The 22,504-nt window shown below is 39.1% G+C and overlaps 1 protein-coding gene across 2 annotated transcripts; it reads right to left on the bottom strand.

The window, feature by feature from the left end:
- Positions 1–361: 361 nt before the first annotated feature.
- LOC110380561 (dual specificity protein phosphatase Mpk3) lies at positions 362–22,487 on the bottom strand. Of its 2 annotated transcripts, none has more exons than XM_049847036.2 (6): positions 21,821–22,487; positions 13,042–13,132; positions 5,802–5,982; positions 3,583–3,721; positions 3,208–3,443; positions 362–3,138 (listed from the first exon to the last, which is right to left on the bottom strand). In XM_049847036.2, exons 1-6 carry the CDS (start codon positions 22,185–22,187, stop codon positions 3,007–3,009), a joined length of 1,146 nt encoding a protein of 381 aa, XP_049702993.1. In that variant the 5' UTR covers positions 22,188–22,487; the 3' UTR covers positions 362–3,006. The 2 variants fall into 2 exon arrangements, with proteins under 2 accessions (XP_049702993.1, XP_049702994.1); XM_049847037.2 differs by having other exon boundaries at positions 3,213–3,443; positions 21,821–22,484.
- Between the last annotated feature and the right edge of the window lie 17 nt (positions 22,488–22,504).

Here is a 22,504-nt window from a genome sequence, read left to right as displayed (position 1 = left end):
TAATATCTATTGCTGTCCCTGACATATTTTATCATGTTTCTTGTCTTTTACCAACTATATCGGGATTGTCTTCCTGTCTAATCGGACGCAGGTAATCAGGTATGGAGCGACTGCCTATCTCTTTAACCCAGTTTCCCAAGAAATCTGACACCTCATGGTAAGACTAGTTGTCAGACTTTGAAATGACGGCCAGGACCCACCAATTTATCGTGCGTTCCGGAACACGAAAGATCTCGCGTCATGACGAGGTCACCCATCCACAAACCGAACGCGCCAACAACAAAATGTTTTGACCTCGAACAAAGAAAGTGACGAGTTGTAAGCATATTTGGAATAGAAGGCAAAATAAATAAAAGAAAACTTATAATAGATTAACAGTGTTTATATTTGTTTTGAGGTTAATATTACGTGTGCCATGTGGCTTTAGGTACCTTTAGGAAAAAGCACTAAAAGATTTTCTAAAACATTATCAACATCATCTTCATCAGTTAACATGAGTTTTATACCATAACAGAAATGATACAATTCTATATACATTTGTTTACGTTTCCATCCGGATCGACTCGCACAATGGCATCGTTAACGTGGACCAGACATTAGTTTGTGCACTACAATAATAATATTACGTTATACCTAGAAATATAAAACTTTACAATGTATAGTGCAATTAGAAACATTCAGAATGTAAAGGCGGTTTGTACAAAACAACTAAAATTATATTGTTTTAACTAAATTAACAAGTTTAGTTCGTTACGGTGGATATTTTGTAATTCCATATTTTCTGTGACGTAATTTTATATGACAGTGAACTTTGGCATAATCTTCCACCTTACTAATTTGGAAATGTGACTTAAAATTACAACGTCGCTAAAACTTGTGATCTATATGTTCGTTTGTGGAAGATATAAATCTAAAAATAAATGATCTCAACACTTTTGTTACAAAAGTAAGTAACAAAGTTGATAGCTAATAATAATTTGGTTTTAGGACCAAACCTACTCAATAAATTGGCATTCATTGTTATGGAAGCTAAACTCAATTAAGTCTTAATCTATAACAAATTTACATTGTAACAATTTTTCTACTTTCTCGTAATCATAATTAACATACTTAATATTAAAGCTTGCCTTGTATTTATATACTATGTTAAAACTCATGAAACTATGCAACGTATAGAAAAATATATAATTATAGTTTAAGTCAGTAAATGATAAATGCCAATGGAAACGTCAATATATTTAAATAAAAATATCACGTATTCAGTGTCTTTGCCCGGCTGCGAGGCGGAGGATTTGTACGCTGCGGCTGAACACCGAACTCGTTACATCTACTTACTAACTAGGTACTTAATGGCATGGACAATGTATTTTATTAATCCACGACAAACTGCAATGTATTCATCGCTCATTCATCATTCAAATTGAAAAGGCTGCCGAATAAAGTTGAATTAATAATTTAGGCGATTCTCACATAAAAAAATGGTAACTCGTAAATTATATTTTTTAAGCAAACTAATTTGAAGTGAATCCAAAAAAAATATTGCATTTGGTCTCGACAATACAATTTATTAGAAAACTTTGTGATAATAAGAAACTTTTGCTTTGATATTTTTTTTTAATATTTGAAAAACTTTTGCTTTTTAGTAATCGATATAAATCATTTTATGGATATACATATTTTTGATTTGATGGCACTTCATACGCCAATACGTTCTTCATCCATTAAGTATAGCGTGAAATTAAAATACGACATAAAAATAAAATTTGAACGAGTTCGGGTTTCAACGGCAAAGTTAATGTTTGATTGTTATGGCATATTCTATATGCACCTATATAGCTAGAGTACATACACTGTGTATTATATTCCATATAAAAATAGTCATATCAAGACCTTATTAATCGAACTGTTATAGTAGGTGTGAATTATATTAATAGATCCCACACTAATTGTTTTTGACCACTAATGTACAACATTTGTTGCTTGATTGCTGCTATTCGATTCTAAGACTGATTTCAGTAAACTAATACAAAAATAAATTGAAATCGTCATTCATCCGAAATACTTATTTGTTTCCGTATAAAACATAGGTTTATGTATTTGCGGAATTCCTCGGCCGGTCGTGGCGGCCGGCGGCAGCAGTGGTCGCTAGTGTGGCGTTAAAAAATTGTAAATATAGTATTCATATGACCAATAGTTACAACTATACAATAATATCACACGCACGTTCGCGCACTCACTCTCATACTAATACAATATACATATATCAACAACAATGGAAGAGTTATCAGAAGCCCCGTGTCATTACAATTTTCTACGAAAAACTGGACTTATTAATAAAAATATGAATAGAACAATCATTCATCCAATCTCAAGAAATAATACCATGTATTACATTTTGGGATTGTATGGAGTGGCACTAGTGACACGGAGTCACCTCCTTCACGGCGCGTAACCCTCACAGAGGTTAAACATTCATGGACAACACAATCATTAAACGGTCCAACAATTCCTGAGAACCAAATAAAAATACACTTTAATGCGCTCACTAGTTTTAAATAACATTGAACTGACGTAAAATGCGTAGCATAATGGAAGAATACTCGGGAATGCATCTCAAGTCGTACATCCAGATTTATGTCGAACTTATAAAATTGACTTAAAAATATGTATAAAGTATATATTGTACACTAATCCGATTCACTTAAGACTAACAGATAAAACCACAGCCGGCACTGCGGCGCAGGGCTCCTCTAACGTACTACGACTGTCGCTACCGACGGTGAGAAAGTTCGCAGCGTGCTCGACCAAGTATACATGTTACGAAACGTGCTATCAAACAAGGACGTACGGGGGCGGTGCTCAGGCAGGCGACGGGCCGGGCGGGCCTAGCGGGCCTGGCGGGCCTGGCTGGCCTGGCGGGCCCGGCTGGCCCGGGTCGGGGGGCGGGCCCGACGGGCCGGGCCGGGGCGGCGGGCCGCAGTGGGGCTGGCGCGGCGTGAAGAACTGTCATTGCGGCGTGTCCCTGGCGGCGCTCCAGCGGTCGAACTCGATGCCGGAGTCGGGCGACACGCCGTGCGGCGCGCAGGCGCAGGCGGCGGCGGCCGGCGCCGGCTCAGGCGCGCCCAGCGCCTGCAGCACCTGCGCAGGGAGCAGCGTTGTAGCGCGGGCCAGCGGCGTGGCGGCGCGGGCGGCGGCGGCAGTGCGGACCTTACTCAGACTGGCGCTGTGCTCGTGCAGGCCCAGGTCCCGCTCGAAGGAGTGCAGCTGGCGCATGAAGTGGAAGTTGGGCGCTATGTCGGTCTTGCGCGAGCGCACGAGCTCGAAGGCGTCGCGCAGACACAGGCGGTGGCGCTGCATGAGGTAGGCCAGCGTGACGGTGACGGAGCGCGACACGCCGGCCACGCAGTGCACCAGCACGCCGCAGCGCGCAGACATCGCCTCCTCTGCGGACAACCACGCTCGTCAGTACACGCGATCCAACATCACTTTCGCTTACCGTTCGCCGAGAAACCTTCCGCTTCTCACCTCTCGGTCATGGCACAAATAATTTAACCCTAGGGTCTGTTTATAGAAGATCGTTACCAATAAATCTTATGGCCTGTGGAAAATGTACGGAGAGGTTTTGACTCCAGTGATCAGCGATGGGTATCTTCAAGTAATTTATTCCGCAGCCCTCCGCTTCGAAGGTGTTGGGCAGGTCTGGGGTCACGTTCAGCACGTACTGGAAACACAAACATTACCGTTACTTTAATATTTAGCCGTAAAATGTCGAGAAGCTGGCTAAGGCAAGGCTGCTCGGTCTGTGGATGGGTGTCCATCTATGTCATAATTTTGAGGCACCATTTTGATGTACGTTTAGTCTATTTCTCGGGTAAGATAGTATATCTACCGTGGTGAGTATTGAGGCTATACTCACAACAGTCACAACTCAATTCGCTCGTGCAGTCACACTTATTTCTTCTTCTTATATACTCTCCCTATAAACTCACTTATAAACTCTTTTGCAAAAAAAGCGGGCACCTATGCGAAATCTTAGTTTTAAGGACTTAACGAGTATTTAAAAGGGTTTTAATGATTGTAGTATGTTTCTAGCATCAAAAGAGTTAGCCGAGCATGCGTGAGAGTGTATTCTAAATTTGAATTTTGTACAATTGCTAAGAAATTGGTTAAACCTTGTTTTGGACTAATTGCTATCAGAAAGTTCGTCGGTGTTTTGAAAAGTTTTTGAAATGATTTTCAGAAAAATGATAATGCAGTTTTAATTAATGATTAATGTACTTTTTTGTAGGATCAAAACATTTTTGAAAAACTATGCGTATTTGATAAAATTTTCACCTGCTCTAAATGGGCTAAACTGATGATTGATGGCAATGTTAAGAGTTTCGGTATTTTAGTGTAAAGCGTTCTATTGTTTAGATATTGTACCCACGTGTTTTAAAATATCGCTTTTTCATAAATAAACAATATTTAGAAGAGTATCAGTACCTTTAGCTGCGACAAAACCAATTTAAAGTAAGCAGTGCCGATCACAACTTGTCTCCTATCGAACTTTGACATTTAAAAAATACCAAATTTTGTGATAAATGTTAAAATTAACCACATGAAAACTGATGAGGAGGGTTAAAGCTATCTAAAAAGTCAAATTATTGCCGCGTTGAAGCTCTCGATAACTCCATAGGTATCGGGTTACTAAACGACGATTTAGCTGAAAGGGAGTCAAGAATTTAAAATTATTGGCCAAACGCATGGTTCTTAAGAAATGTGCAGATAGCCAATTATTGTTATGATTTAAGCAAGAAAGTACTGTAGATGCTAGAAAATTTCATTGCAGGCAAGTCTATTTAATAAAATGTCCGTGAGATGAAAACACGCTATTTGAACGCTCAGACTCATAGATCTTCAGAGGTCTACGGAGTTTCCCAAGAGACGAGGTTGTTTAAAAATCAGTAATTACGAGACCTTAAGACCTCGTGCTCACAGTCTATGCGCTATTTTCTGTATTTTGTAGAATTTCAAGACTTTTAAAAATGTCAAAGTCTGATAGGAGACGAGTTGTGATCGGCACTGCTTACTTTAAATTGGTTTTGTCGCAGCTCAAAGTACTGATACTCTTCTAAATAGTGTTTATTTATGAAAAAGCGATATTTTAAAACACGTGGGTACAATATCTAAACAATAGAACGCTTTACACTAAAATACCGAAACTCTTAACATTGCCATCAATCATCAGTATAGCCCATTTAGAGCAGGTGAAAATTTTATCAAATACGCATAGTTTTTCAAAAATGTTTTGATCTAACAAAAAAGTACATTAATCATTAATTAAAAGTGCATTATCATTTTCCTGAAAATCACTTCAAACACTTTTCAAAACACCGACGAACTTTCTGCCAGCAATTAGTCCAAAACAAGGTTTAACAAATTTCTGAGCAATTGTACAAAATTCAAATTTAGAATACACTCTCACGCATGCTCGGCTAACTCTTTTGACGTTAGAAACATAGTACAATCATTAAAACCCTTTGAAATACACGTTAAGTCCTTAAAAATAAGATTTCGCATAGGTGCCCGTTTTTTTTGCAAAAGAGTGTATATACTGCCGCTATCTACTCCCTATAATTATGCTCTCTTATGTAGTAGTCCTATGTACTCTCCCACTCCCTTATTAACTCTCTTCATAATACTCACCCATGTACGTGAATATCATGTATGTAAATTTTCAGCCATATCGGATGGATGTCGAGGACTTTTTAGAGGACTGGATGCGACCCTGCTTAGTTGTGATATAAAGGTACAGTTACCTTAATGTTATGCCTGGCGAGCGCGTCGCAGTCCTCGCTGTTGGTGGAGTTGCCGAGGTACAGGTTGGGCAGGATCTCGATGGGGAAGTCCTGCGGCGCGTGGCCGTGCGCGTCCTCGCACTCCGACGACGAGCCCGACGACAGCGCCTCCTCGCACCCCGACCCTGAGATGCGCAGCGATCTGAAACGTACCACCCTTCATGTTATTACACCATCAAACTTCTCCCACTGCGCTCTTCAACTGTTTTGCCCAACGACAACAACGAAACCGATTGACATTGAGATAACTGAAGCATTACAGATTCGCGATATCCTCCACATTGTAATATTATTTGTGGCTGAACACTATTGTGTAGTTTGCTAACAATGACTCGTGTATTGTCACAAAAGTTTTGTGCAATACAATCTAACCGTGTATTAAAATTAAGTAGATGCTCGTTTTTTATTCATTTATTCTTTTACGCCTATGTGTAGAGGTATATGGAGAACTTATACTAGCATCCTACCATAAAGCGTACAAAACTTAGATAGAAGTTAAACTCATCAGTTCTGATCACAGAATATTTCATGGTCACTATATAAATACATTATTATGATGGCATAATTGCTCTGAACGTAAGCGACTAAAAATAATATCTATTACGTAAACAAAACAAGGGTAGCCGTGGGTAGCCCTGGGTAGCCCTCGTCCCTCGAGAGACACTCCTGTCCTGCACCCAATTATCGCTATAATTAGCGTTAATCATCAATCAAACAAAGCTTTTCCATTAGAGTGAATACAGTTTAAAACATTTTAGCATAGAAGAAATGATGAGCTGTTGCGAATGTTATGTAATACAAGTGAATGGGTGTCGTGCCGTTCATCAGTTTCATTAATCTTCAGTAAAACTAACTGATATCGACCTTCAGGAGTGCGGTATAAGCATAGCGAGTTATGTTGGTGGGGGCATCCAAGCGAGCGTATCTGCGAGGCTGCTCAGGGCGGCGGCGGCGCGGGCGGTTCACCGCGAGGCTGCTCAATGTCAATGGCCGCCCACCGGGCGTTCACCATTCACCCCCCCGCCTGCACCTCTGCCCGCGGCTCCAACGCGTCTCCTCCCACGCGACATTTTTCCAAATTCGCCCTCTGAATCGTCTCGCCGCCATTCAGTTTGCTGTTTTGAAAGCAATCAAATTAGGCGAATGTGCGCCCGTCGCCGTTGCCTCGTACATCGCACTGTTGATAGCCTGCCACCTACGCTACAATGCCAGATTCGCAGAGATATCACCGGCTTTATTGCCATATCAAGAAGTTATTGTCCTTCAAATCGCTCTTGCTCTCTAATTTCTACGTCATAATATCTGAAGGTCAATAAAATCTACGCAGATTTTGCCTTTTTTGTTACTCTTACTTAACATTGAAAGAGAATAATAACCGTAAACACAAAACTATGAATGAAAGCCAAATACAACTTTTGTCTACGAACCGAAACCGCTTTGCTTGAAGCTATAAAAAGAATTAAGAACTCATAACTAATCAACTCACAATACAAGCAGACATGTCAATTTTTTTTTGGTTAGGCAAGTCCAGAAAGAATGTGAGGCTTCCAGTCGTCGAAACAATGCAGTGTTTTTGCGTTTGGACCTCGTTTGAGGAATGCGGGCTACGCGACCACTCTTTTTGTGAAATGTCAAAGCTTTATAATCGTTTTGTACCCTTGCAATGAGAAAAAAGAACCGCCTATTCGAAAATGAAAATTCTCATTCTGTGATATTTTGGATTTTAGTGCTAAGAGCCGTTTCACTAAATCAATTCGGCAACATATCTTCTCTTCACAATCAAGATGAATAAATCGATTAATAACAGAATCAGCTTAATAGACAATCTGGGTGCTAAGGTACGGTTGAACTTACATGAGATCCTATCCTGCGATTTTGGCAAATCCGTTGTTTGTTTGATTGAATTGTTTGATATACACAAATTCCCAAAATCACAACCCTTCCCCTACAAAAAGAGTCTAACAATCAGAATTAATACTGTACGTGTCTTATTTTAGAATATTTCTTAGTTTGAAAGATAAATTATATAAATGTTTTTGCTTTCAATCAGAATGTGCGTCAGCGTCAAACAGGCGCATGGCATGAGCCAAATTGGATCAGTGTCGCGTGAGTGGTCATCAAGATAATTATTTACAGTCGGCAGCCAGTGGGCAGCATGTACTAGGCATTAGTAGGCTCATAGTAGGTAGTGAGTGGCGTGGGCAGCGCGTGGGCGACGACCAGCCGACACGTCCATTCAGGGGAGCTGGCGCGCCCACGCACCCGACGCCATTCCGTCCGATCCCGACATGTTAACGATACACTTACACCAATTTTACCTACATGTGGGTGAACGGGGCCCCGTCCGTTACGCAAGTGCCGATTGTGAACTCAATATTCCCGATACACAGGTGTAACAAGGCTGCGGAGAATGTCACTCTGTAAAACAATGAATGTGAGCTGCTCATTTAAATGCGCGCATACTAGCTACTTGTAGTAGTGCATTGTGTAAGTGACGGCGGCGTCGGCTCCATGCGATTTCATGCGAATACAATTCGTATTTGAATGGCGGTGGCGTGTGCAAGGCGGACGCCGGAAGCCGTGACACGGTCGGCCGTGTTATTAATGAACGACTCCGATACGTATGGGCGGCCGGTGCCTCCGCGAGCCGACTCAATAACGAGTACGGCCCAACTTATAGGCACGGGATGTAGTCGCCGGCCTCCGCGACTCGGTCGGGTAACTGTGTGCACACTGGAGCGCCGGTGCGTGTGGGCGTAGGAGTGCGTGCGGTGCGCTGGCGCACAGGAATGCGGCTCGACCCACCCGCTGCCAATGACCGCCTGCAAGGGACGGTTTTTTAATGGCGGACTCGCTAGTTCCCATCCTTGCAACGGCTTTAACGATACTTGTCCGGACAAAGCAGATCACTCGCTATGTTAGGTTGGTGTATGTCGTCTAAAATAAGTATGTTTGTATGTATTCTCATATAATAGGCATGTAACTGTGGATGTGTGTTTGTTTGGTATTGTATTTTAGCAAGTGTGTCGAGGTCGTAGGCCACTCTAGCATCTACACTTCACAAGAGTGATGTCGTGTAAAATTAACACGGCATTCTATTTTTATCAAGCTTTGCAGTAAGTATAGGCTTTATGAGGTCGTACATAATGTAGTATATGTATTTGAAATTGACGCCATTATTTTAAATTAATAGGTATCTTATTGAGATATGAAGAAAGGGAAGGGCCACATTCAGTAGTGAACAGCAAAAGGCAGAAATAATGATGATGAGATCATATCTCATCTCATCTCAGAAGAGCAAAATGCTCTTCTCTCTTGAATGTAACCAATAAAGTAACCATAACCACAGGCACAGAAAAACATCTTTAACTTATTGCGTGGGATTCCTTCTAATAAAATTGAATTGGGACATAAAAAATGTGTTGAACTAAAGACGACATCCTTGCTGCTTCTAACTAACTAATTAGCTGACTGGTTCCGACGCTACTGCAAAGATACATAAAGGCACAGAAGTCCGTTGCACCAAGTTATTTCTTGAAGAGCTAGTAACTCGAAACAAGTCAGCATAGACAAGACATGGATCCATCATTACAAACTACCGACTTAATAACTTGTGGTGCAGTTATTGCTATTTACTAATATGGACTTAAGTCTGTTAACAGGTATTCATGCTGCACCTACTAATCATGTAATCATTATGGTCGTGCATTTATGATTTAATGAGAAAATACGGTATTTGTGTTCAAGTCTAAGTCAAAGAATAATTAAAAAAAAGAGAAAGATAGTGTAACAAGGATGCTCAAAAGGGATCTTTGACTTCAATATGTTTAACAAAAAATATCTCTTCTCAAAAGAAAGAAAAGTCACTAATGAATGCATTCCAAGCTGTGGCCGATCGCTGACGCAATAGTGGTGATTCACTACAGAGGGTAGTCTACTATGTATAAAGAATCTCTACATTTCAAGCTATACTAGCAGCAGATAATAAAATCAGGCAATTTTGGAAAATTTATATCAAAAGCATAATTGTAAATTGAAATAGTTTTCAAACACTGACAAAGTGTGAAGTTAATAGCACAATAAATAAAGATAAATTAATTTCTATAATGAGCTAAACAAATGATTTGCGGTAAATAGAACTCGAAAATACAGATAGTGACATTTGTAAATAAATAAAGTTCATTGATAATAAATGTGTCTCCATTATTTATGTATGACCTATTACGTAAACTGATTATGATAATAATTATGTTTCTTATTATTAAGCATGGTATTTCTTAAATTACTAGTAGTATTTATTGTTGTATATGAGTTGTACGAGTCTCCATATGTTGTGGTACATAGTAGTACCGATTTATAACTGGCAATATGAAAATATCCCCGTCACCGACCGTGACCGTGTGCGGATTAATTTGTGAATGAACTCACGCAGCGCGAGGATCGCCTTGACGTCAACACTGACGTCACGTCAGCGATAACCTGCTCGCAGCCGCGGTCGCGTCAACCAGGATCTGTGCTTGTCATCACCACAACACGTTGACATCACCACAAGTGCCCAGTAAATAACAATACTCCACAGGTATCATCAACCCACCAATTTTGTCTCATTCTCTTTTTCAGTTCCGGATAATTTTGCGTCAGCACCTAAAGTACTATTATCTTCAAACAGATTATCCATCGATAAGATATCAAATAATCAAACGGGGATCAATTGACGTCAGTCCCTAACGATAATAAAGCGTGTATTTCATCTTCCATTTGGTAACATTAGCAAAACATTGTATGAAGATTTAATTAAATAACCATGGCATTTCTAAGATTTCTATTTATAAACTTACGTAGGCGGTATTGTAATTATATTTCGTCCTGTTGTTCACGAACGTACAATGTGTAACAAATTCGTTTTAAAATAGAATGTTGTTATAAGTTTCACGAACAGGGTTATGATATCAGGCAGCCATCAGTCGTTTGCTGAGCAATTCTTGCGTGTTTAGTCCCGGCGCGGGGCTCTCGCTAGCAGCGCTTGCCCTGGGCCAGTGGTAGCCACGTCAACGTGGGGTTTGTTATTCCATTCATTTAAATAATTCTATTTATAGTTCTTTTGAGTTAATATATCCGAAAAAGTTACCAGTCAAACATCCCACGCGTCCAGAAGCGGATGCTTGTAAATCAGTGAAGGAAAAATTATTTGGGAAATGCTAAATATGTATTACATTAACATCCTTTATATTATTCATACGTTCGGATTTAGAGGGTAACTCATTAATAGCCTTGCCTACGCAGAATGTTGTAAGAATCATGTTGTATTTATTATTATTGCTCCAAGAACATTGGAGTGTGTTAAATCTCTGACGGAATGACGTTACTGTCGGATATATTCAAATATTAAATGTTGTTTAGTGATTCATAAGTGGCCATTCAACAGCGTCGGTTCATTAACATCATGAGCACAAAGTGTTTTGCGCAGGAAAAACGGAGCAGTGAACAACGCTGACCGCATGCGCGCTGGCTGCATGAATGGCGCGCACTCCATTGAGCGCAAGCCTTCACCGCTTCTAATGCAATACGCCAATTACGTGTTTAGGTAACTGCACACTTACAGCCGGCGCACACGGCGCTCGTCACCATTCCAAATGATGAATGAGTTTATTAACCAACTCTTTTTATTCAACCGACTGCAATGCGCCAATGTGGCGCAAGTGTTTTGCACTGAAATGTTGAGCGATCGATTTAGTAACTAGCCTTCAGAAGGTTATTTTTTTAGAATCTAAGTTTGTAAATCTCCCAAATTTTTGCAGATTAAGATCTGATTGATCAAATTATACTTTTGAAGGGACAATAAAGATGAAAGCTGAAACTTGCGTTGTAAACCATACGCTAAATAAACGTCGCTAAGCCTGCTACAGACTCATGTATCTAGTAGGTAGATGAAGGCCATGCTATAAGCTGAACTTAGCCGCAACGTGTAAATAAGTCTAATTAACAATGTAGTACTAAGCGATACGGTTCCAGTTGAACAAGTCACTCATTCTCATGAATGGAATATTTGACATTGAGTTGTTCGCACGTGCAGAACTCAATCACGGCTACGTGTGATAGGTAACTATTAACAAGTATATTCATATTTATTATCACATACTGGCTGAGTAACAAAGAGCGGTAGGAAGGAACCAGTGTTTGCACTTTATGACTAACATCCTCTGTCATCGTCACCGATACCGAGAATCCGTTTTTTATGATTCGATCTGCTTGCATATGCGGCCCACGCGTTAAACAAACTTCAGGTGAAGGTGAATCGAAGTACATAAGTGTAATTTAACTCCAGTAGCAGGATAAAGCGCTGATTTTATTAAACTACCATACCACTCACATTTTAACGTTATCAATGTACTTAAATAGATAATACAGCGCTACACTTTCCTAAGCCATTAAAACGGTGCTGTAATAGATATCGAGCCAGCATAGTACAATCACTTCTCACGGAGTCCGCTCATCTACAACATCGTATTGAGAAAGTCCGCCGTATCGTATCCAGTCTCGCCGGAATCGGTTCGGACACTTTTTCCATCGAAGTGAAAAACCTTCTCACGCGCAAATCTCGTTCCCACGAGTGAGTTTCCTCGTTCTCTCCAATTGAGTGAGGCAGCCACTTCAGAATTACAATTCTAATGATTTCCTCGATATACTTGTATTACACAATCGGGTTTAATTATAACTGTGATCTTAATAACCTTACACATTACGAAACGGCTTCGGCGTTAGTTAAGTTATAAAAGCAACGTGTTAGCTGAATGCGAGCGCGGAGAACTGTAATGAGTTGGAATTGTTAAAGTTTTCGGAAATCACTCCCGGTAGGGGAAGGTGTGTACATTTCACACATATACGCCACTTTTGGGCTGCCCTGTGAGAAAAAGCCCTTTAGACTAATCAGACTTCTCGCTAAACCTGAGCATAACACGAAAAATCCATTACCGGTCTAGGTAGCTATGTTTGCCCTCGAGTGGCTACGAGTCTCTGTTGATATTAGTGAAGCTTATAACTTCAAGATATTCGGAGTACCATTCATATAAAAAACAAGTATCTTTGAGAAATTTTGACAGTGACAGTGAATGCTGTACAAACTCTCATGAGGTTCATTTACAAGACAAGTATGTGATATCAATACTTGATATAAACAGAAGAAATCAGCGTTAGTACTGACCTCAGTCCCATTAGGGGTAGATGTGGAACGTGCTGCGCGCCCGCCTCGCTGCACCACTCGGGGTACGCGCGCCGGAACTCTTCGAAGTCGCCTGGTGACAAACAACAGCAAACATAAGCATCTTCTTCGTCACTATTCTTGTTATTTGGGAACTACAGAAAATAATATTGCCACAAAGGTAAAAAAATACTTAAATTATTGTTAAGACGCATTTTTAGCACTTTATGGTATATCTTCTTCGGGATAATTCTCTTATCTTATTTATCTTATTCGGGCAATTTTTTGTTCTGTATCTCAATTCAGTGTCAAAATATGTTTAAGAAAGGGTGTGTGTTAACCGAATGGAAAAATTGTTGACCCTTAAACCTAGGTTGTGATTGAAATTGCAAGCAGCGTGCAAATAATTCAATACATTTATTCTATTCGCCCCAGCAACATTTACTATAATACCCATAACCAGTCAGCATGCAATTAACTTAATCAAGTTACAGGAATAATTCAGTGTGAGAACAAGGCTACAGTCATTAAAATGCCTGCCGATTGACGCTACCAACCAGATATATACGGTTTTTTATCCGGAATAGAATTGTATAGTATGCACAATTAATTTAAAGTTATGCTAAGTTATGTAATGCAGAATGACGCTCGAAATACCTAAATGTAATAAATTATTCTGAATTGTAGACCGCAACAATTTGAACAGATTTAATTATTTTGTGTTGCCTAGATATCAAAGGCTACGTTGACGTCAGACGGTCTGATCCGATCGTCTCGTGCACAAGAATAAGTTGACGAGGAGAAAAGATCACTAAGTTTCAGTTATTTATTCCCGATAAGGAGAGCTTTGCCATCGTTAATTGTTTAATGAAATACTCTCTAAAATGTCCCACTATAGAACATATTAGATCACGTGCATACGTTTTCCCCTCAAGTATTTCTTTATTCCCCATTGGACACGTCATTGAATATCAATTTATATAATTTCCGAGTATGACTAAAGACTAAACTTTGTGCTGATGCTGATGCACAATAATTTCATGGTATTTTCCTCATAACGCGTTACACCACAGAATACGCGGAAACCCACAAATAACTTGTATTTGATCAACTAATACTTCTTGTGAATCATTTAACTATAAAAGTTAACCTGTAATTCTACGTATCACAATTACTTGAAATTGGTATATTTTCTAAATAAGTATTAATTTACAATCGAACCAAAGCTTTTTATGCCCACTAGGCCACCTAGCCCGTTAGCCATAATAGAAAACTTTGTTTGTATAATATATGCTTATTCATTTCTCTCCAGCAAGATTAGGGCCGGTTGCACCCTTCAACCAGTTCACATTTTTTTTTTATTTGGCATGAAAGTTATTACATTGACTGTGTATATTATATTAAATACAGGGTGTTGTTCGCTTTATATGCATGTAAATATTGTAAGAACGTAGACGGAGAACGATCATGACCCGCTACCGTAACGTATCGTATGATATCTTAGTCATTCTTGGTCAGTTAAGATAATAAATATGGATTTATCTTTATGTACATTACGTCCGGAATATCTTGCTATTATGAAAATTAAAGATTTTATTTATGTTGTCCTTTGATGTAATTCTCAAAATCAAATATTAACTTTTTTGTCGATCTATAGCTGAATTAATTTATATTTATGCATGCCCTTTTATATTATAATGACATTTACAGCTAAGCCCGCAGATATCTTTCGAGTTACAAAGACTAAAATTTTAATGAGCGAACCCCAGTTGTTGAATATTTTGGTATGACGTATTTTGTGAACATCTTGACTTTTAGAAATCTTCAGAATATTTTAAGGTAAAGGTCATGCTATTATTTGTCGGAGTTGTACTGTTATTCCACCTACACGTTTTATGCCCACAATCTGTTACCCTTTTAGACATAAACTAAGGACAATCAAGTCCCCGCAGTAATACAAAATATAGACGATAGCAAGTCGTCGTTGTGTTCGACAGGTGCGGGAATGCGACGACAACGCAGCGTTTCCGTCGAGTCGAGCCGCTTCCTGTCGTCCGCTACTCAGCCCACAATTGTGATGCTAATATCGCTCCCATTATGTCCATCACATTACTATAAGAGGTATATCCAATAGTCACGACAGGCCATTACTGACGCCCATTCAATATCCTTCGCACTTATTGAGACTGAAGCAAAACAGGAAAGAAAATCATCGTGGCATACCTAAATCGATGTTATAATAAATATAAACCATTACTTTATAAACCGAATAGTGAGATCATTTTGTTCCAAGTAGACAATAGCGTATATGATTGTTACTTATTGTATCCAATTAAACAAATTCCCTGAGCACAGGCCCGGTGGCGTGCTATTAATTTTATTTCCTGAATATCGCTCCAGCTTAAGAATATGGTCCAGCTATCGCGGTGGCGTTGAATAATCAGCCAGGGACATGTGTGCCGATTTGCCACTTTCATATTAAATATGGGCCATTAGGTAGCTGCAAGCCTGGCAGGCTGGCATCACGCAGCCGCGCGGCTGAGCGGGGGAGAGGGGCAGGCGGCGGCTCGGCATCGATCCGATGACTCATCGCGGCCCATTCATCCGCCGCACTCAATGAACCCGTCGTACCCTCCTCCACGTCTCTGACACCCCCCTCCCCCACTTTCCACGCGCGTCCTCGGTAGCAAGGACTCCATAAAACTCGCCCCTCACCGCGCAAACCCAATCCTTCAGCCTGCTACACCCACATAATATAAACGTGATCACTTCGCACACATTTAGCGCCCACTCTCGACCGCCCACCGATAGCCATACAATAAACAAGCTGTGCCTAATTTTTTTAGTTAGAGCTGATTACAAATTTAAAATGTTGAGGGAGTCGCAGAAGAAAAATACTAATCCTGAAGATAAACATGTAAAAACATTTCAGTATAAATATGCTGAAAATACGCATAGCACACAAGGCAGAGTAAGCATGCATGGTGTGGGCACCGCGGCACGCAGGGAGGCGGTGGCGTGGTGTGGGAGGCAGGTGCGGACTGCGGGAGGCCTTGGTCCGGCGGCCCGCGTCCTTCCAGCTACGTTTATCAACAACCTTGTGCGATTTTAACCACCTAATACAAGATTACACTAAGCAGACTTACATGATCAACTGTTTGTTCTGTTTCAATTTGAGGGCTCTGTTTTAAGAGGTTTTGACTGACATTTTAACAGACTCTATTGCAACTTTAATAAAATTGTTCAATACATTCCGAGTGGCAGGAAATATGTATTCTAAATCGTCTCGATTTAAATGAGCACAAAAATGTTAACAGTCTTAAGAGTGGTAGTTTCAATTTAATGAGCAATATTGAGCAAGGGAAACATAAAACTGCAAGCAACAAGGAAACATTTGCATTAAACGAAACTGTTACTATAATAAATAGGCTGAAGCGAAAGCATTTGTCATTGGTAATATGTGGCATCTTTAAATAGACTTTAATCAAGCCTGTTGGAACAATTTAAACCAATTTAGTAAGGTTGGTGGGCGACTTATAAATATGATTGCACATCGGCCTCTATTGACTGTTCTTCGAGCTGGGTCAATTAAATCCATTCACAATGATCGTGACAACAATTCTCGTTAAATGAATGACATAAACATTTTAACCTTCTGGCATCGCAGGCACTAGTGCTGCCTGCTTCTACATTTAATATCATTTTCAAAATGTGGGAATCATGTTACCTGTGCAAGTCTTGCTATAAATTTAGAAGCTTGCGTTAAGAAAACAATAGAGAAATAACAGTGTAATAAATAAATAATAACGTTCGCCCAGATTCTGGGAATGTAGCAGATTGACGTCACTCTAAACGATTTGATTCAGGTTCCTAGAATCGACGGGATGGAAGTTTTGGATTTCAAGGCGATATCACGAAAATAGATGTACTGACTGTACTTAGAAAAGTGTATCTGTAATATGCCTATTAACTACACATCTTAAAAGACTATGTTAGGATAATAAATAGAAAAACTGAGTTCTCAGTAGCTTTTACAGCTGAAAGTTAAATTACCAGGGTGACAATGTGAGACAACCACGAAGCATAAACAAACCCAGTTCATCTTCGAGTCGAAGAGCAAAGTCCGTGAGCATTGAAGGATATAAAGACGCAAAACTTACAGTTGTCATATGTGTCATTTTAATAATGATTCATAATACAGATGATGTCGTCAAAATAATGTAGATGACCAACCGCAAAATGTTCAATTTCCTGTTTCTGCATATGGATACGTAGATGTATTTATTTGCCAGCGAATTGAATTATAAATGGTCAGGACATGTTGCACTAATTGACTGTCGGCTCGATTTCAAGCCGATAATGAGTGTGGCGCCGATGTCGGCGGCCCGGCAGATACCGCTCCTGATTATCGTATCAGTACAGCAGAGTTACATCGCGATGCACCTCGACCTCTCTCGTTACATCATGTACTCTTGCTGATGATATTTGAGTACGACTATATTCAAATGTACCAGAGCGTTAGTAAATTGGTGACCTCTACGTGCTTTTATGGCGTAACAAGCTGCCTATTTTTTATTCAGGATCACTGTAGCGTAACCGTATAAATAAAATCAGAATACAATACGCAGCACAAAATAGTAATCCGCGGATTGGACATTACATCAGCACATAAAAACTGTCAATGCCAATGTTACGCCTTCCGATGTACTTGTTTATTTATACACACTGTGCTCCATTCAATGTTTTACGCTTCAGATTTATCAATGATATATATTGATTAGGTAGTATTATGTCCGTCCTCTAGCTTATCATGAGACCAGAGTCCTGACACATCTGGATATGAATAGAGGACGCAGTACGTATAATTATTGTTTCCATGCGGTTGTTTAATTCCAACGCTATCCTGTTTTATGAGATCCTGCTTCCCGTTCCCATTTGCTTTTCCTCTATGCTGCCATATTATCATATTTATTCGCGCGAGTCATCCACTCCGACCAGATGCACACGATTTCCTCTACGATTATAAATGTTAAGCCCAAAGAGTTTACATTCAAAGCGGAGCTCACAACATCCTGTTGTTCGCAAGCACGTGCCATTTATTTTACGATCGAGCTGCTCCGAACTCAAGACACTTCAAATGGGAATTTTACTGTCTAATATCTAGATCAATGTAATAAAATGATTTGCAATTAATTTAACAAATGAGTTAATTTTCCAATTTGGTTCTTAATAATTAGTGTCAGCTTGTTCGGAATAATTTTTACAACAATTTAAAGTTGATTTAAGTCCTTTCTCAAAAGGGTGTTTATTGAGTACATTGTTAAATTACTTTTAAAACAATTGTGATTTGTTTTATTCTAGCTTTTGGTAAAAAAACCTCATAAATTGAAATATTTTAAAAATCACCCTGTATAGATTACACGGACACCACGCAATGTTGAAATTGACAGGACGTGAGTGAAACGGGAACTTATTAATAAAATTGCGGCGCTCTTCCGTCGGACGAAGACCGAAGCAGTAGCACCGCGCATCCGGTCTGTTTGATCATCCAGTCTATATCTGATAAATTATACGATCCTCTCAACATTCTTACTAATGTACACGTTGGGACTGACAAATATCATATCATTAGAAAATATACTTGTGTTTGAATTTAGCATGCAGGTTGATACCGTTCTATGAAAAGATTGGGGTGCCAGTAACTTTAATCGTCGCATTATAGAACATTACATAATTTATAAGCACCTATATCAATTCAAATAAGTAAAGAATTTATCATGCGCTCCACAACATTAAGATTTTCCAGTACGGAAAATTATATAGTTGGTAAGCGTATTCGAGACTGTGAGGTGATTATAATCTAACGTCTCGCATTGAGGAGCACAATAAGTAGTCGACTTCCTCTCCCACGTTTGGAGGAGCGGATGCCTCGACTTGCGACCTCCGGCTTGCCCCTTACGCCCCTCACACATATTTAAACTAAAACAGATTGAATCGAAGATGTTACGTACGTACCTCGCATCTGATATTATACTAATACTGTTAACTACCGGTTGTACAGTGTCGTAACTTCGTAAGTCTACAAAATCTGTATTTTTTTCTTCTATTCACTGTTGCAAATAAATCTATACAATCGATCTTAATTAGTGCCGAAGACTGCGGCTTTTATTCCGGTTTACAAAATCTAGATTACACAAACTCTAAGGAGAAAAAAGGGGTACAGCTTTTCCTCTCGTTTATTTTATTAAAGAATCTAGGCAGTATGTGCTACCTGCCTGTAGACTAGGTTATTGTTTACATTTGGGTCACAGAGGAAAAAAACTATTTACTCTTTTATTTTGCATGATGAGTCTTTCATAATTGAATAGGTATCGTAGCTTTCAAATTCGAAGATAGATAAGTATCGAGTTTTTGTCAATGAATGTTATGAAACGGTTCTTCGTCGTGGCAACCGGTATTACGTGTATACCACTGAGTTAGGTAATAATTTACTGAATGAATACAGTCGTGAGAATAACACACAGCTATTTATTTGATATACATTAATGTTACAACTGAAATGTAAAACTACGTAATATCAGAAAGACTTTTAGAAAGCAGGATATAGGTATTTGTTTCAACTGTCATCTTTTATTTAATGAATGACAATTTTTTTATTTTTTATTAAAGATTTTTTCTATTCTACAAAGACTATAGCAGGTGTCCTGTACAGACAAGAAATATGTATTTTTTTAAACTTAGTTTTCTAAAGAAATAAATGCACATATTATGCATCTAGCTCAGTGGTTCTTAACCGGTGGTCCGCGGACCACTGGTGGTCCCTGGAGACATTCCAAGTGGTCCGCGAAGCAAAGCTTCGCGACGTTGCTGTAAGTTATCTAACTTTATTTTTATCGACTTATCTATGCGCGTGCGGGTTTTCGCAACATTTTACGTAATTTTGGTTTTGAGTCTTAAAAAATAATTAAAATTTCGCGCTCGCTTCGCTCGCGTATTCAGAAACTATATGCCCTTATTTTTGCATTTGTCAACAAACAAAAAGTTAAGTACATTTGGGCTAAATTTTACGTAATATTTGATTTAAGTCCGATAAAAATTTCGCGCTCGCTTCGCTCGCGCATTTATCAAAGGACTCTCAGTTCAGGTAAACCGATGGGATGGTCCCCGGCAAGACAAACTTTAGTTAAAGTGGTCCCTCGTGTCAAAAAGGTTAAGAACCACTGATCTAGCTGAATATCAGTTGTACTGCAAGAGGTTTGTAGTTCGTTGCATCATATAGTTGAAGTCCTTAATTAATAAAGTGGTTTGTGACTAATGAATTAAAGGATGGCTCAGCTGTTAAAGAATGTAGGGTCCAAACGAAGATTTGCACAAATTCGTAATACAGTGAAATTCAACACTATTTACTCCAACTTCATCTTCATTCAGTCAACTTATTTATTATTCAGAACAATTTAAAAGTTTATTAATTATGCCACAGGAATGGTATCTTTGTAGTACTTTTAAGAGGATCTAATTTGCTGCACACAAATATAGCGTAAGCTTATGGCCTCTTACACAGACCTGTTATTTATAATTCTCTTTGATTCCCGAGTTTAAATGTTGTTTTTTCATTAACCATGTAACAAATGGTTTTTACAACAATAGAGCATGATGAATATTTATAAATATATTGTGTGTGTGTACTATTTTTATGGTTTTATGGGATTTACCTCTAAGTAGTTATTTTCAATAACTGGACAAACCAAAGAAATCCATCACAATGTAATGTCATACATTGTGTACGACATTACATATGGTTAAAGTTATCAATGATACTGTTGATGGACATTATAATTCATCCTGCATTTTGGTGGATATTTATCACCAAATGTACTATTTATACTCTCTATTCATGATAATTACCATATAGTATTTCAGGCGTATACCTAATATAAGTCATTGAGGCTTGTGTGTGAGGTGAACAACTAGTTTGGTATAGAATCAAAACAATACATTTTAAGGGTACTGAGCCAACCAAGTTATTAAAAGCTTTTATTTAACTTGCTTTTTACTTTATGAAAGTTGATGAAGCAGAAATGTATTTATTGTAGATCATTTCAGTAATTTTTTGTGTAGGTCTAAATGAGCTAATGTATTAAAAATTTGAATTTTTAAGAAGATTGAGAATGTCTTCTGTATCATTTTCAGTTTATGGGAATGCAGGATATATTTAAATTAATTTCCTAGTGCGAAAAATGATCTTCATAAGCATCAATGAAAAGAGATTTTTGTTGATTTTGCAAACACTTAGGTAAATAAGTGTATTTGTAATGTTTGTAATATTTACAGCAAAATTCCAATATTGTGGTATCGCAACCTAGCCAGGCTTTATTTATTTATAACTACAAATGATACAAATTGGTAAAAACAATCCATCTTTTATGAAATTTCTATTATTTGGTTGCAATTTTAAGCAGGTTTAATTACAAAATCGTGTCACAACAATTTATTTTAGGTTTGTAAACAAGTTTTAACTTTCAATTCTACAGTTGAAGTATGTATCTAAACAAAGCCAAGTAGCATGCAGGATACTTGCATAATCCAAATGAGGCACTATATGGAGTCAGTATCATGCATATCAAGAATTTATCATGAAAGCTTCAATCAGTTTCCGTTGGTGGTTAGTATGACTACAAGCAAAACAAACTGGTTCTGCACAAGGATAAAGGACCTACTGCTCTACAGGCGTAGGGGACACGGCCCACTAATGTAATGAGGTGATACATGGAGTTTCTCGTACCTTCAAGGCAGACAACCTGCACGCCATCTTGCTTTAGCCTCCGCAGCAGGATTCCATGCACCGAGTCGGGGTCCCGAGGAACTCCTTCCCCGTACAACACAAAGATGCCCCGCGTACTACAGTGCGAGATCCTCGCCTTAAGCTCTTTACACTGCACAGTTGATACTAGCTCGATCTTGCCCGCGGCCAAGCGCCGCAGCATTATACTCGGTATTGAAAAGTTCACTGCGGAGCGGATGTGGGATATTGCATATTCGTTGGAACCGCGACAGTCTATCAGCACAGTATCTCTCTCGTCGGAGCGTAACTTCGCCAACAACCACTCCTTCGACACCAGGTCGCACTCGCATTCAGAATCCGTAGGCATGTTGTAATTACAACGTTCTCCTATGTTTACACGAGCCCTTTGCGACTTACAATCGCCTGTTGCACTAATTCATGTAAACCTTTTATATCGAGTTCCTAAACACCATCATTCTTATTACCACTAATTATTAACGAATACCAAAAAACTCAATCTAATTTAAACTGAAGCAAGCCATTTATGATAAACACAACAGTAACGTAACGTCCACCGATTCCGCGAGCGAGCCAGGCGCCAGACGGCGAAGCAAAACGCAACAACGACCGAACGACGAACGATTTCATTTCATCCGACATGGCCATGGGGCAAGGGGAGGGCAG

The sequence above is a fragment of the Helicoverpa armigera genome, chromosome 4, assembly GCF_030705265.1.
Source record: "Helicoverpa armigera isolate CAAS_96S chromosome 4, ASM3070526v1, whole genome shotgun sequence".
NCBI classification, from domain to species: Eukaryota; Metazoa; Arthropoda; class Insecta; order Lepidoptera; family Noctuidae; genus Helicoverpa; species Helicoverpa armigera.
Note: the sequence above shows the minus strand (reverse complement) of the source record. Positions and strands in the feature narration are given on the sequence as shown.